Source organism: Telopea speciosissima, chromosome 10 (genome assembly GCF_018873765.1).
Source record: "Telopea speciosissima isolate NSW1024214 ecotype Mountain lineage chromosome 10, Tspe_v1, whole genome shotgun sequence".
NCBI lineage: Eukaryota > Viridiplantae > Streptophyta > Magnoliopsida > Proteales > Proteaceae > Telopea > Telopea speciosissima.
In genome coordinates, this window is record NC_057925.1 from 8,976,452 (window position 1) to 8,989,990 (window position 13,539).

At 35.5% G+C, this 13,539-nt stretch overlaps 1 protein-coding gene across 3 annotated transcripts; it reads right to left on the reverse strand.

Annotated features, from left to right (window-relative positions):
• Positions 1 to 1,302: 1,302 nt before the first annotated feature.
• On the reverse strand, positions 1,303 to 5,072 carry LOC122641684 (calcium-dependent protein kinase 20-like). 3 transcript variants are annotated; one of them, XM_043834972.1, is made up of 9 exons: positions 5,021 to 5,072; positions 4,346 to 4,937; positions 3,229 to 3,352; positions 2,988 to 3,131; positions 2,552 to 2,704; positions 2,288 to 2,403; positions 2,034 to 2,201; positions 1,550 to 1,780; positions 1,303 to 1,462 (listed from the first exon to the last, which is right to left on the reverse strand). In XM_043834972.1, the coding sequence occupies exons 2-9, from the start codon at positions 4,844 to 4,846 to the stop codon at positions 1,307 to 1,309; spliced, it is 1,593 nt and encodes a 530-aa protein (XP_043690907.1). In that variant the 5' UTR covers positions 4,847 to 4,937; positions 5,021 to 5,072; the 3' UTR covers positions 1,303 to 1,306. The 3 variants fall into 3 exon arrangements, with proteins under 3 accessions (XP_043690907.1, XP_043690909.1, XP_043690908.1); XM_043834974.1 differs by having other exon boundaries at positions 4,346 to 4,874; positions 4,942 to 5,064; XM_043834973.1 differs by lacking the exon at positions 5,021 to 5,072 and having other exon boundaries at positions 4,346 to 4,940.
• Positions 5,073 to 13,539: the final 8,467 nt, after the last annotated feature.

Genomic DNA, 13,539 nt, shown 5'->3' on the forward strand with positions numbered 1-13,539 from the left:
AGAGTGAAGTCGTGAGTCTAAAGAAAGCAACAGTGTAGTCTCATTATCTGTGTTAAGCTGCAGAGAATTGGAGAAGACAAAAATTTGAGAAGACAAGAAGGTAAAGGGTTAAATCCATTACCCCACTAGGATCAATGTTGAAATGTCATATCTGAAATTTCATAGATTTCATAATGAATTTTTTCTCATTTAATTTTTTTGTTAATCACTTGCAATATAACAAGATAAAGGGTTAAGTCCATCACCCCACTAAGATCGATGTTGAAATGTCATATATGAAATTTCATAGATTTCATTATGAATTTTTTCCCATTTATTATTTTTTTTGGTTAATCACTTGTAATATAACACCAATTGATATGGGTATTTTAGTATTATAAAATATTATTTAATCTTCTTTTAATATTGAAACATAAACGGAGCATATAATATTCATTCTGAAATTGAAATATTCGTATCCACATTCAATTAGCTTTTGATCAGGTTTCAAATAGTTTTCAAAAATCAATTTTTCGAATACGAATTCCTCTAAATAGATACGAACACAACTAAATATAGATTTTCAATTAACCACTTGCATCCCTAGTCCTATCTCCTTCAGAAGAAGAATTGGAGCCAAGTATCCACAACTACATATAGAGATAGGTACACTCAATTTGATGGAAAATAGCCATATATGGTGGTAGTTGGTTATCTTTCTTAAACCCACATGAAAGACTTCCTCCAAGTCCCTATAACCCAGTAACTGCATGTGTGTGTAACTAAATATAGATATATTTGGATGAAAATAGCCATATATAGTTACAGTTGAATAATCACCAGTCCATATAACCCATTGATGGCATCTCTCTCTTCTTCTTCTTCTTTCTTTTTTTTTTTTTTTTTTGAGGGGGGGTTGTGGTGGGAGGGTTTTAGCAGTAGCAACAGACAGAATTTGTTGATGAAAGGGCATGCCTGCAAAATTTAACATATCTACAGCCACAACCACCTTCCCTTTCCTTCTAAACTCATTTCTCTCATGCAATTCCCTTATCATCAAACACAAATAGCAAGGTGTAGCCCATTCAGAAACATAAGACAACCTAATCATCAACCCTACTACTTCCCTCTCCTCCTACCCAAGATTCAAGAGAGAGAATATAAAGAAATTCAAGTATCCATATGAGGGATAAAATAATTAAAGAGGAGAAGAAAGAAATGGGTAAAGGGAAAAGAAAAAAGAGAAATTTGTAGACAAACAGAAGTAAAGGGAATTTCTTTCTTTACTTTTCATTTTTCTCAATTACTTCCTTTTCATTAAAATGTTTCATCTACCCTCATTTTCTAACTGCAATGGTCCATCTTTCATCAATTTCATACTGAGACTATTGAATCGTTCTCGAGAATACTGCCTTGATGCTTTCCTCCAATCTGTGCCTGCCTTCATCATAGTGGCAAATTCTTCATAACTAATTCGTCCATCCTGCAGTATGGTAGAATGACAAGTCAGATTGAAATACAAGAAACAAACTGATGCATGCATGTATGTGGAAAATAGTATAACACCAACCTTGTCTGTGTCCACGTCGTGAATAATGGCATTGATGACTTCCTCACCATTAGAACCCAATTCATCAGCTAAAGCTTCACGTAGCTCTTCAATCTCAATGTAACCACTCTGATTTTGATCAAAGAATGCAAAAGCTTTACGAAGATGATCATCATTCCCAATCTTTTTCATGTGTACTGTAACTGCAACAAACTCTCCATAATCCAGAGCCCCATCACCATCTACATCTCCCTGTAAAAACCAGTTTCAAATACTTTCAAATGAACAAAAGGTGCCCCTTCACATAATACGAACTAGGAGGAATTCCAACAGTTGTTAACAGGTTACTAACATTCACACAATCATCATCCATCAACAACCCATCGATGTAAGTCCAAATTAATGTTCTGGTTTTGATTAGAAGTCTCTAAAATGAAACAAAAAATGCAAGGAAAAAAATTTAAATTTTGAAAAGAAGCTGAGCAAGATCATGGAACAAACTTACAGCTTGCATCAGAATCTCGATCTCCGCATCAGAGAATGGATGTCCAACCATTCGTATTCCAGCTTTTAGCTGCTCAAGTTTGATCTTCCCAGTTTTTTCAGTGTCAAACATTTCAAATGTATCCTTTATTCCTGCTACTTCCTCCACTGACAAATGTTCTGCAATCACCTGTGGCAGTGAAACTTTCAGTTCAATGTCAACCAGTAAGGGACTCTAAATTTGTACAGGACAACAGCCAAGGTTTGTATCCTTACCCTTAGGGCTCTTTTCTTGAGCTTGTTCATTACGGAGAATTGTCTAAGTCTTGCCCTGACAGTCTCACCCAGGTTGACATTTGGAGCCTTCTTAGAATTTTGCAACCAAGGATGATCTGCATCCATAAGTAAACGACAAAAAAGCTTCAAGATTCTACAGGTCTCCAATTGCGCTTGCTTCAACAGCAAGTAATTCCTCATTTGTTTGAAAAGTTAAAAAGTGCACTTAGATAAGACATTACATCTACAAGAACAGAACATTACCAAGCACTTGCTGAGCAGTAAACCGCCGCTTTGCGTCTGGATCAAGCATCTTCTTGACAAGGTCTTTTGCATTATCAGAAACTTTAGGCCAAGGGTCTCTCCTAAAATCTACGACTGAGCGAATAATAGCCTGTGCAACTCCTTGCTCAGTTTCTGCATGGAATCAAGATGCATACAAAGGTAAGGATGGGGGAACAGAAAAGAGCTATATAATGGAATTTGTATGCAGTCTCAAGAATATAGGAGACAGCAAGATCTGATTGCTATCACTTCCTCCCCTGCCCCCTTGGAGGAAAACAAAAGTATGTACACTTTCCACACCCTAATTTCATGAATCCTTCACAAACCCAATGCATGTGCACTTGTTGGATAATCTGTATGGCTTCAGGAAAAATATACTAGAAATAGAGAAATACTCTGAAATGAAGAGATGTACCTGCCCAGAAAGGTGGAACACCACATAATAAAATGTAAAGGATCACTCCAGCACTCCAGACGTCAACCTCTGGGCCATACTTTCGCTTCAGAACCTCTGGAGCCATGTAGTAAGGACTTCCGACTATCTCTGTAAACACTTCACCTGTGGAGAATGATAAATCTTAGGCCATGGTATTTCACCAAATTATATGATACAGAACAAAATAAGCTAAGGCAATAGCATGATGACAAATTATTACCTGGTTTAAAGAAAACTGATAACCCAAAGTCAATCGCCTTCAAGGGAGATGTTTCCTTCTTGTTTGCAAACAAAAAATTCTCAGGTTTGAGGTCCCTATGCATCACCCCATGTTTGTGACAAACCTGCAAGGCAATAAAGACACAACTGTCAACTTCCCAGGAACAAGTTGAATACAGAATAAACAAAAAGTACAGAAGTAACTTTCAAGTTTAAGAAAACAGCAAGTACTGTCATTACTAGAACCAGAAAGGCAGTAACAGATACGGAAGACCCTTTACTTGGTCCTTGCTAATTCCATACTAGGAGTACAGGTTGAAACTTGTCAGGATTTCAAACATTGATACCTTTCTAATTGCAAAACGAATCAGTTCAGATGCTTCCACATCAAATAAAAGATCGATGACTGCCCGAATTACTACAAAGTTACAGATAACTGGTACCACAGGAGTGGATAATGGAAACAAAGCCAATAGAGTAGTTTAAAAAAACTGGGTAGGAAAAAATAAGATAAAATATGGGATAAGGAATAAAAAACCAAGTGACACAACTTTAGTGGGGACTTCAGACAAAGAATCATGGATAACAGAATAAGGAAGACCTGTAATATGAAGACAAAATTAGTCAAGTTTCCATTTTTGTTCTAATGACACGTGAATGGGTATCTCCCATCACAAGGACGAGTGTACCTTGGATGTAATCTGGAGAATGAGAGAAGGATTTCCATAAACAAAAGAAAAAAGTAGATTCTGTGCAAAAAAGGTGAGAACTTGAATTCACCAATTAAAGATTCGATTTCCAGAGATCCAAGAATTAAAGCTACTTCAACCAAGATTCCTGCATAAGTAGAACTATCAAAATCGATATCAACAGAAAAGGGGGAAAAAAACGCAAAAATCCGTCTCTACATGAAAACCCATAATTAAAAACAACTACTGGGACAAAGAATTGAACCTTTAACAAGAGCTCTCTTGATATTAAAACCTAAAATTTGTGTCAAGGAAGAAACAATCATAATACCCACAATTAATCAAATTTGTGTCAAGGAAGAAACAATCATAATACCCACAATTAATCAAATACAAATTCATGAAAAACAGAGATTGTCGAGGACTAACCTGAACAACTTCAACGATGGTACGAGTAACAGTGGCGGCAGCCCGTTCGGTGTAATGTCCCTTCGCAACGATTCGATCAAACAATTCACCACCTTCGCACAATTCCATGACGAGATGAACGGCTTTATCATCCTCATAAGTATCCTTCAAGCTCACAATGTTTGGGTGTGGGGGCAAATGCTTCATGATCTCCACCTCTCTTCTCACATCTTCGATATCCACTGCAGTTCTCAACTTCTTCTTGGAGATTGATTTGCAGGCAAATGCCTCCTTTGTCTTTATATCAGTGCAAAGAACCGTAATCCCGAATTCTCCCCTACCGAGCTCACGACCCAGCACGTAGTTGGCCCCAATATCCTGACCAGTCGGATTTTTCAAGACAACCTTATTACCAGCTCCAGTTCCATAATTCCCAGAATAATCAACAGAGAAAGGGTTGGGCTTCTTTCTCCCTTGTTTCTTCCCCAACAAACTCGCCGGTGTGACACAGCAATTCCCCATATATCAGAGCATATATTTTCCCAAATTTTTTCGATCTCCGAACAAATCAAATCCCAAGATTTGAAAGGGAGATCAAACACAAATAGTAAGGGGGAAAGAAAAAATAAATAAAATCTAAAGCTCCTGTTTTTCTTATCTGCAGAATTTTCGGAATCCACGTTCAGGCATAACCTCAAGAACCCAATGTCATCTCAGAACATTCGGGGCTCTGAAGGCAGAATACGCTGGAGAAACGAACAGATAAAACCTTCCAGGAAGGACAACAGAACAAACCTTCGTCTACTAAAAATAGTCAAAACCCAGAAAGCAATAGATTAACAGATCGAAAACCCACAAGATTTAATGATTCCCTCGCGTAAGAAGGAAGAGCAATACGATAAAAACCCAGATGGGTTAAAGACCCACAGGTGATTTAATGGAACAAAGGAGTTATTGTAAGGCAAGATGAGGATGAAAATAGAAATTTAAAATGTGAACACAGAGGGTCAAAGCTCTTAGGCAGAGACATATCTGTCTTTAGCTTTGTATATCTCTTCTTTGCCGAGTTCGTCTAAATCTTCTGTCCTGAATTAAATGAGAGAGAAAGAAGAGGAAGAGGATCTCTCTCTCTCTCTCTCTCTCTCTGTCTTCCCAAAATGTCCAAAGAAGCTCCGAATTTCAGCATCAGCGAAAAACAGAAACCTCCCTAGAAATGCCCCTGATTTTCCACTAATATTTCTTGATGCCATTGAAATTTTTCTTACGATAATACCCCCTTCTCCCTTCTGAAATGACAGAAATATCTATGCTTTCTAGAAGAACCAACTGATTGGCAAGAAAATAGAAATTGTGTTCTCTGTTTTAAGTTTATTTTAGTTTCATTAAAAAATAAAAACTTATCCTACGGATAAGGATTACAGGAAAGGACCGATAGGAGGTTGATATGTTTGTCCTCTCATTTGAGGGTTGGCTCTACAGTTATATGTAGGTACAGATGGAATGTGTACCTACGACAGCCTGGGTTTTTTGCTTGAGTCACGTTCATAATCAAACCTTGTTCATGCAATTTGGTTCTCCTCTAGCCATGGCGGGAGTTTAAGGGTCCAACTCTGTAAAACAAGAGTGATTGTGATCATTTAGGTTACAAAAAAATCAGGGCCTTAGTTTTCGATAAACTCAACATTTAGACCGATTATAAGGAACTAGTGGCATGGATGAACCAATTTACTGTTGAATGACCATAGGAGACTCTCTCTCTCTCTCTCTCTCTCTCTCCCTTCTGTTATTGTCATTTGAGAACTTATGTATTAAAAATCAGTCTAGAGATCTTATAAACCCAACACACATATTAGTAGGCTTGGCCAAATCTAATTGGTGCTCATCAGACAAATTGGATGTTGTTTCTGATTTTCTTTAATTAAATATAAGCTTTTTGGGTATGTCATTTTTTGTTGTGTGTTGATATACATTGTTGTAGGCAAGGATCCATGTAGTTGATCCCATTTAGTTGGGATAAGACTGAGTTGTTTTATAAGTTTTCTTTTCTTATAAAAAAAAATACAAATGGAATGTTGGAGTTTTCATCCTCCCATTGGTCATGCATGCATACTTGTAAGTAAATAAATGATTGAATTCAATCTGATTTAACTTGAAAATGGCATGTGATCATAGTCTTTAAAACAGGACCGATGGTTGAACCAGGAAGGACCTAGCTCTTTTTTTCCTAGGTTTTTGCTTATGTGAAGGAGGAAAATGGGAAAAAAAAAACAATTAATATGACATAGAAAAACCACTACTACAAGCAGTACTACACCTTTGATCGTAAAATATCGATTGCTTGTTGAACTAGGGTGAAGAGAGAATCTCTTCATACAATGTGATATACCATTATGATTGGACACCTAGAGCTTTGAATATCATCATTAACTCCCACCCTCTTTATGAAAATTTAAAATATTGTTTTTCAGTCCAATCGGAAGGTCAAATTCCATGGATTAAGAGGCTCAACTCAACCAAATCACAAACTTAAAAAATAAAGTGTCCGTATTTTTTTATTATTTAACCACTGACTAGACTCAGTTTTAAAAACCATGATTGGGATTAGAGAACCAATTTCACAGATTGAAATGAGTTCTGATTTTCAAAATAATAAAACCAACAGGCCATGAATTAATGTTATGGTTTTTTTATTTTTGAAGAATAACTTAAGATTTTTTATTTTTTTTTTTTTTTTTTTGTGTTTCCTTGGTTCTCCTTCCATTTGGTTGTCCAAAAACAGCAAATATGAACTCTATATTTTTTTTTTGGTTTTTTGCATCTTCATTCAAATTAAAAAATGTTCTTCTAGCAATAATGAGAGATTTTCTTCAGTCATATGAAAAGTTGATTTGGTTATTTTAGTCATTAGATAGAAAGAGATACTACACCAAAAAAAAGATAGGAAAAGATACCATTTGGATGTGAATAATAGAAAACCATCTCAACCATATGATTGATCATGCACTTCACTCTCAACTTGTAATTTCAACAGTCTAAATTGTATCATTTTTTATTTTTTATTTGAATAATTTCATAGAAATTTATTTAAAATTGGTGAATAACTTAAATTTTGATATGAATAAAAGATGATGTAGACAATGCAGCCAAAGGTTAAGTGACAATCAAACTGCGACTTGACAAGTTTAACTACTCAATAAAGAATTTGGCTTCTTTTCTTCATTTTTTCTCCCCATCAAATTTCACAAGATTTTTAATTTTTTTATTGCAACATATAATTTTAAATTTTCGGAAAAAAACTTTCTCATGACATCAAAGTACTATTTCTTCTCACATGAGGTTTTTTTTTTTTGAGAGGCGGGGGGGGATTTCAATTATAGAAAACCACCTCAACCGCATATAGCTGATCATGCATTAATTAGACTCTCACTTTGTATTTTCATGAGCCTAAATTGTATCATATTTTTTTTATATGAATCACTTCGTAGACCTTTATTTTAAATATGTGAAAAAGTTAAAATTCGATATGAATAAAAAATGATATAGACAATGTCCCCAAAAGTTAAGTGACAATCAAACTACGACTTAGTAGGTTTAACTACTCAATAAAGAAACTAGTTTGTTTTCTTTCCTTCAAATTTTTTTTGTTGCATAAAATTGACACATGGTCAATGTAGATTGTAAACAACAACCAATAAAAAAAAAAAAAGCATTCATAAGGAAAGATTTTTCTTTTTTCAAGGGGTGGGGGTCAGAAAATGAAAAACTTCTATTTTAAATTGAAAAAACAAATTGCATCAACAATAGTATCTTTTATCCATCCCCAAACTTGCTTCCTTTAATATTTATTTTGGTTTGTTTCTATATTTCTCTAACAAATTTTTTGGGCATCTAGGTGTACTTACTGGTGTCATATAAAAGAACTACACATCATAGATGAAAACAGAACTCACATACCAAAGTAGAAAACCACACCTTAATATGATTTTTGTCAATTTATTTTCTTAAATATTTTTGGCTTTTCTTTCATTTGCTCGAAATTTAACCTCTTGTTCGCTCAAGCAAGACTGAGGCTAATTATTTGTACCCCTAAAAAAAAAAAGTTTTTGACATATGGTGTCATGAAGTTTTAACGGCAACTTCATAGAAAGAAGCAAATCAAAACACCTGATGGACCTATTTTCAAATGTTTCAAGTAATAATAATAAATCGAAGATATACGTGGACTAAAAAAATTCCTAAATATTTTTGGCTTTTCTTTCATGAGTTTGAAATTTATCGTCTTGTTCACTCAGGCAAGATTGAGGTTAATTTATTATCATGAAATTAAATTATCTTTCAAGGAATCTTTTAAATTCTTGTCCTTCTAAAGCTATGTAGAAAACATAATAATAATGGATCTTATTTTGACTTCTAGTTTCCAATCCAAACACTTATTTGTTTTTTTTTTTTAATGAGTCCATATCAAATATCTTGGTTAGGGTTTCAGGATACACAAAATTACAAGTCTTTGTTTGGTTCTTATTAGGATTTGTTTAGGGTTTTTCACATGGACATGGTCTTGGCAGGTGGGTTCAATTCTAGGTATCACTACCATTTGTTCTAAATCAAATGAATATGGTTCACATCATTCAACCATACTAGATTTATGGATTAAATTCTCTATGCTTCTAAATCTGAAGGGGTAATTTTGTCAATTAAAAAATTGGGGCTGTTTTAGTAAATACATTGAATATCTAGCCCTTTCAATTATAGGGTAGAAACAAAAGTTTTGTGACCAAACGCAGCAGGCGATGTTTCCAACTGTGGAATGGCAATATCGTAATTTAAACTTTACAAAAGGGGCTAACTTGAGAGTTCCTTACTCTCCCGCTCCAACCTGGCGGCGATCATTATCATCCATTGGCCGAGATACCCGTGAAACGGGAGACGTTCTAGAATCTAATACCCTAGGCTACTTCTAGGTTGGGTAATTATCCATTTTCCCACAGTCTAAATTACCCCCAGTTCTTTCAAAAATGACAACATATCCATGCTTTCATCATGAGAAAAATGGTGGCTAAGGAGAATATACGAAAGGGTAATCACGTCAATAGAAAAATAATGGGTTGGAACGCTTTTCTGCACCGCTTAAAAAGACTTTTCGTACTTTATGGGACCCACACAGGATAGGTCCCCTCCCTTCAGATTCGTCCGGATTCAACAAAATACAGATATGGAGTAGATGGGTATTCTTGTAATACGAAAGGGCTTTTGTGTCAATAGAGAATGTTTGAATAAAAACAACTTTGCCTCCAAATGAAGTTGTTGTTGGGATATTTTCGTCATTTCTCTTAAAAACTGAAAATCCGTCAAAAGCATCCCTGTCTCCTCCAACCTGGGAGCCAAACTAGATGATTTGACTTCGAATATTCTGGTTTCTAGAAGGTTTCAACTTCGCATTATGATTCTATCTCAGTTTTCTAACCGTCCAATTGGCATCGGATATCTAATCATATGAGTCATAAGGGATCCAATGTGTGGAGCGAGCATCAGCTACATCGCAATTGAATCATCTTTTGTGCTGATCGTGCGATCAACAAAAAAGGGCGTTCCCAGTGCATAAGGCCCCATCACTGCTGGTTTTTTTTTTTTTTTTTTTGCCCTTGGTCCATACCGATCCATTGATATAGGATTGCCCCAAAATCACTATCGTCGACCATCGAAACCAATACAGATTGGGCAATTCCAACAATCCGATATCAATCCCTGAAACCATTTTGGGGAGGGTCATAATGTATGGAGCCTCATCTCCATTTTGTGGAGATGCTATTTCAACTTGAACCCACGACCACTAGGTCGGAATAAAGCAACCTTAGTTGTTAGGTTATGTTAATTGTACATTTTAAATTAGGTGATAATTACACCGATGTGGCCAATAAATGATGAAAATTGTCTTCAATTTACAACACATGGAAAATGAGGAATCATTATCCCCTTCAATTCGCTGCCCTCTCCAATTCCTCCAATTCCTCACATCGAGGCGGAAATGACCACCCTACTCCCTGCCCGAGGTGAGTTCCACTTCCCCTTATTAGAGGAATTGGAGGAATTAGAAGTGCCCGCGACTTGGAGGTGATAATTATTCGAAAAATGAGTAGGAGAAACCCCCGTAAATTTATACAGTAATAAAGGAAAAATGATGGTCTTTTTTTTTCGGTAGAAGGAAAAACGATGGTCATGTTGCAAATATCAAACGCCCTGGAAATTTCTCTCTCTCTTCCCTAACATGTGAAGCCCATTATATATATGAATCATGTGGCATTTCCTCTCGAGCTCCAAATAACATGACATGGGAGATTCCATCTTACATACGTAGCGGGTAGATCCCTTCCCTTTAAAAAATAATCCCAACTTATGAAGTACATTTCTCATCATTTCATTAAGAGGAAAAGACCAAATTTCCCTTCACCCCCAGCACATGAAGAATTCCATCCCCGATGGATGTCAGCACCTTGGGATGGGCATCGAGAATAGTGGAAGAGATATTTTTGACCCCGTATTTTAGGAGAGGATAAATTAAGACCCTAGGATGGTGGGTGAACCGTCCACGAGTGGCAGAAAATTTTCCCTAGAAATTTATCCTCATTCTTTTTGTGCTAAGGGATAGGCATGCTGCCCATGTGCCTTGGGAAGGAGAGGAGAGAGATTATGAGAGGATTGTACATTCTAATTTCTAATCAACAATATATACAACCTTTTCCCAAATTACTGAAGAGTTTGACAATTTCTAGTGAAGAGTTTTATAAAAGGGTTCTAGGCATATCAAGGATGAGAAAATTATCTAAAAAATTTCAAAAAACTAGAGGCTTTATTGAAAAGTTTCTTTATCATATGGTTAAATTGCATCCATTATTAACGATAATAAATAAAGTGATTCATTGTCTTTCTTAATCATTTATCTTCAATCATTAGTGAGAAAACTTATACGTTAAGGTTTTTGTTAATTACATTGAATCAATATTCATTAGGTGACCTTTAAGAGTGACATATGTTCTATTTTCGTGATCTATTTGCTTAATTAAATGAAAATTAAGAACATTCTTGATTCCATTTTTGTGGTCATTTTGAAACTAAATGGAAAATTGGAATACAATATTACTGGATTTCTATGAAACTCCATTTTCTTCAAACATAAAATAAGAGAAGTTTCATTTTGTGACAACACCAAGTCATGTCATCCCATATTTTAGAAGAGAAAAGGTGGTTCCCAATAAAGATCCAAGTTTTGTTTTAAATATGATAAATAAAAACTAAACCCATAATTATTTTGATTAGTCAAAATATTTATTCCATTAGTATTTTTTTCTTTTTCTTTTTAGAAAAAAAAAATCCACAACTTTGGGTGATCCCGTATATCGGGCTGATCCGGATTGGTCTGAGACCGATCCTGTATCCGAAATCCATTCTTAAAACTGTAGCGTGGAGTAGAATCTATAAGCCACACCAATGGTAGTATAAAATGATATCATTTTCATTGGGCCCATATGATTAATCAGAGAGATACAAAGAATATTAAAGAATCCTATGTGAGAGAGAAATAGTACTTTGATGTCGTGACTCGTGACGATTCTTTTACCTTATCATCAAGGAAGGTTAAATTTTTTTTATTTAAAAAAAAAAAAAAAAGTAGTAGTCAAAAGTATCAGTCCAAATGGAAGGGTTCGAATGATGTAGAATGATATGAGTTGATTATCTTAAATATCTTTTGGTGATCCCCTTGAAGTTGTTGGCCCCAATTTCACCATTTACATTTTCTTGGGGAAGAAGATTCCATCATCCACATATGTCACTTGAGTACTTCTTTCCATCTTTAATATCATCATTGACTTGAAAATTAAATAGAATTTGATAAAAGTCAAAGCAACCAACTTGCACATCTTCTGATTGAAATCAACATTTCAATACAACAAGATTCAATAATATAATGGGCTGAGTTAAATCTGGGCCACAATGGAAGTCCAGGTTGAGAATTATCACCATATCCTGGAATGGGCCCAAGCCCAACCCAAAATATCAGGCAGGTGGAGCTGCTGTTCCTGTCAATATATGCTATGTGAATCTTAATACAAGTAAGGATCTTTATGACAGGCATGGTTTGAGGAATCTAATTCTGGCCAAATTGGACCAATTCCGATTAATCCAATTTGAATCAGCCGATTGGTACTTGATTTCTAAGGTTCTAGTCGATTCACCGAATCCATGGAGGCCGATTTCATTGCTGAATCCTCTTACTTGAACCTTGATGACAGGGGAATTGTCCAATTTCAGACTTCATGATTCTGTAGTACTAATCTTGGGAGAACAATATTCTTCTGTTCATGGGGTTGATACCCTTAATTTTACACAGTTAAATAGTTAATGCCGATCACGATCACGAGTATGTAAGTTCTATAAATGGGTTTGTCAAGTTGAGGCTGCTTAAAGGATCTGCGACCTTAAGTTAAAGATCACACACACACTATCCCAAATTCCTAATAAATCCACAAGATCGTAACCATAGTTGTTCTAGTGATCAGTAAGGAGTGTTGGTTACTCTGTACTGCTGTCATGGAAGTTGGATTCTCATTTCATTTTCTGAGGTTCATCAACTGAAATGTTCTGATAAATGGTTATAGTGAATCAGTATGTAATGCAAATCACTTAAACAAGGTCATTTTTCAAATGGATTTGGTTAAACACTAGTATGATATACTGAAAATGAAAACTCTGTAGCCACAGATTCTAAACAGACTTAAGAGACACTGCAATTTTAGGTTGATTTTAGAAGAATGATGGTAACTGTAAATTTTTCTGTCTTCCAATAGTAATATTATTGGTCAAGGAAATGTTTGTATTTTGTTACAAAACAGCGATGAACATGCCTTCAATGTATTACTTCTGAAACTTGTTTAGAACTTAAAATTCAGTACAAAGATATATAATGTCAGCCTTGGCTGGTTGCTGCTGGTAGTGCCTGTGGCTGCGCCATGGCTGGATTTGTACTTTCAACTGAAACTGATCATCTGCCGCCATCCACTGCTGGTTTTATAACGGTAATAAAAATAATATTATAAAACATGGTGAACATGAAGAGAGCAAATGCTGAATATGCAAGAAATGACTCAGAAAGCTCAGGCATTTCTTCCCTAAATAGCTCTCTCGTATCATCAGGCTCTGGAACTGCATTTGGTTCAATA

Coding starts and splice junctions, on each gene's coding strand:
- LOC122641684 (XM_043834972.1), bottom strand. CDS start 4,846: ATGGGGAATTGCTGTGTCACACCGGCGAGTTTGTTGGGGAAGAAACAA. Junction 2,705..2,987: donor TGTTCCACCTTTCTGGGCAG/GTACATCTCTTC, acceptor GATTCCATGCAG/AAACTGAGCAAGGAGTTGCA. Junction 2,202..2,287: donor TCAAGAAAAGAGCCCTAAGG/GTAAGGATACAA, acceptor TCACTGCCACAG/GTGATTGCAGAACATTTGTC.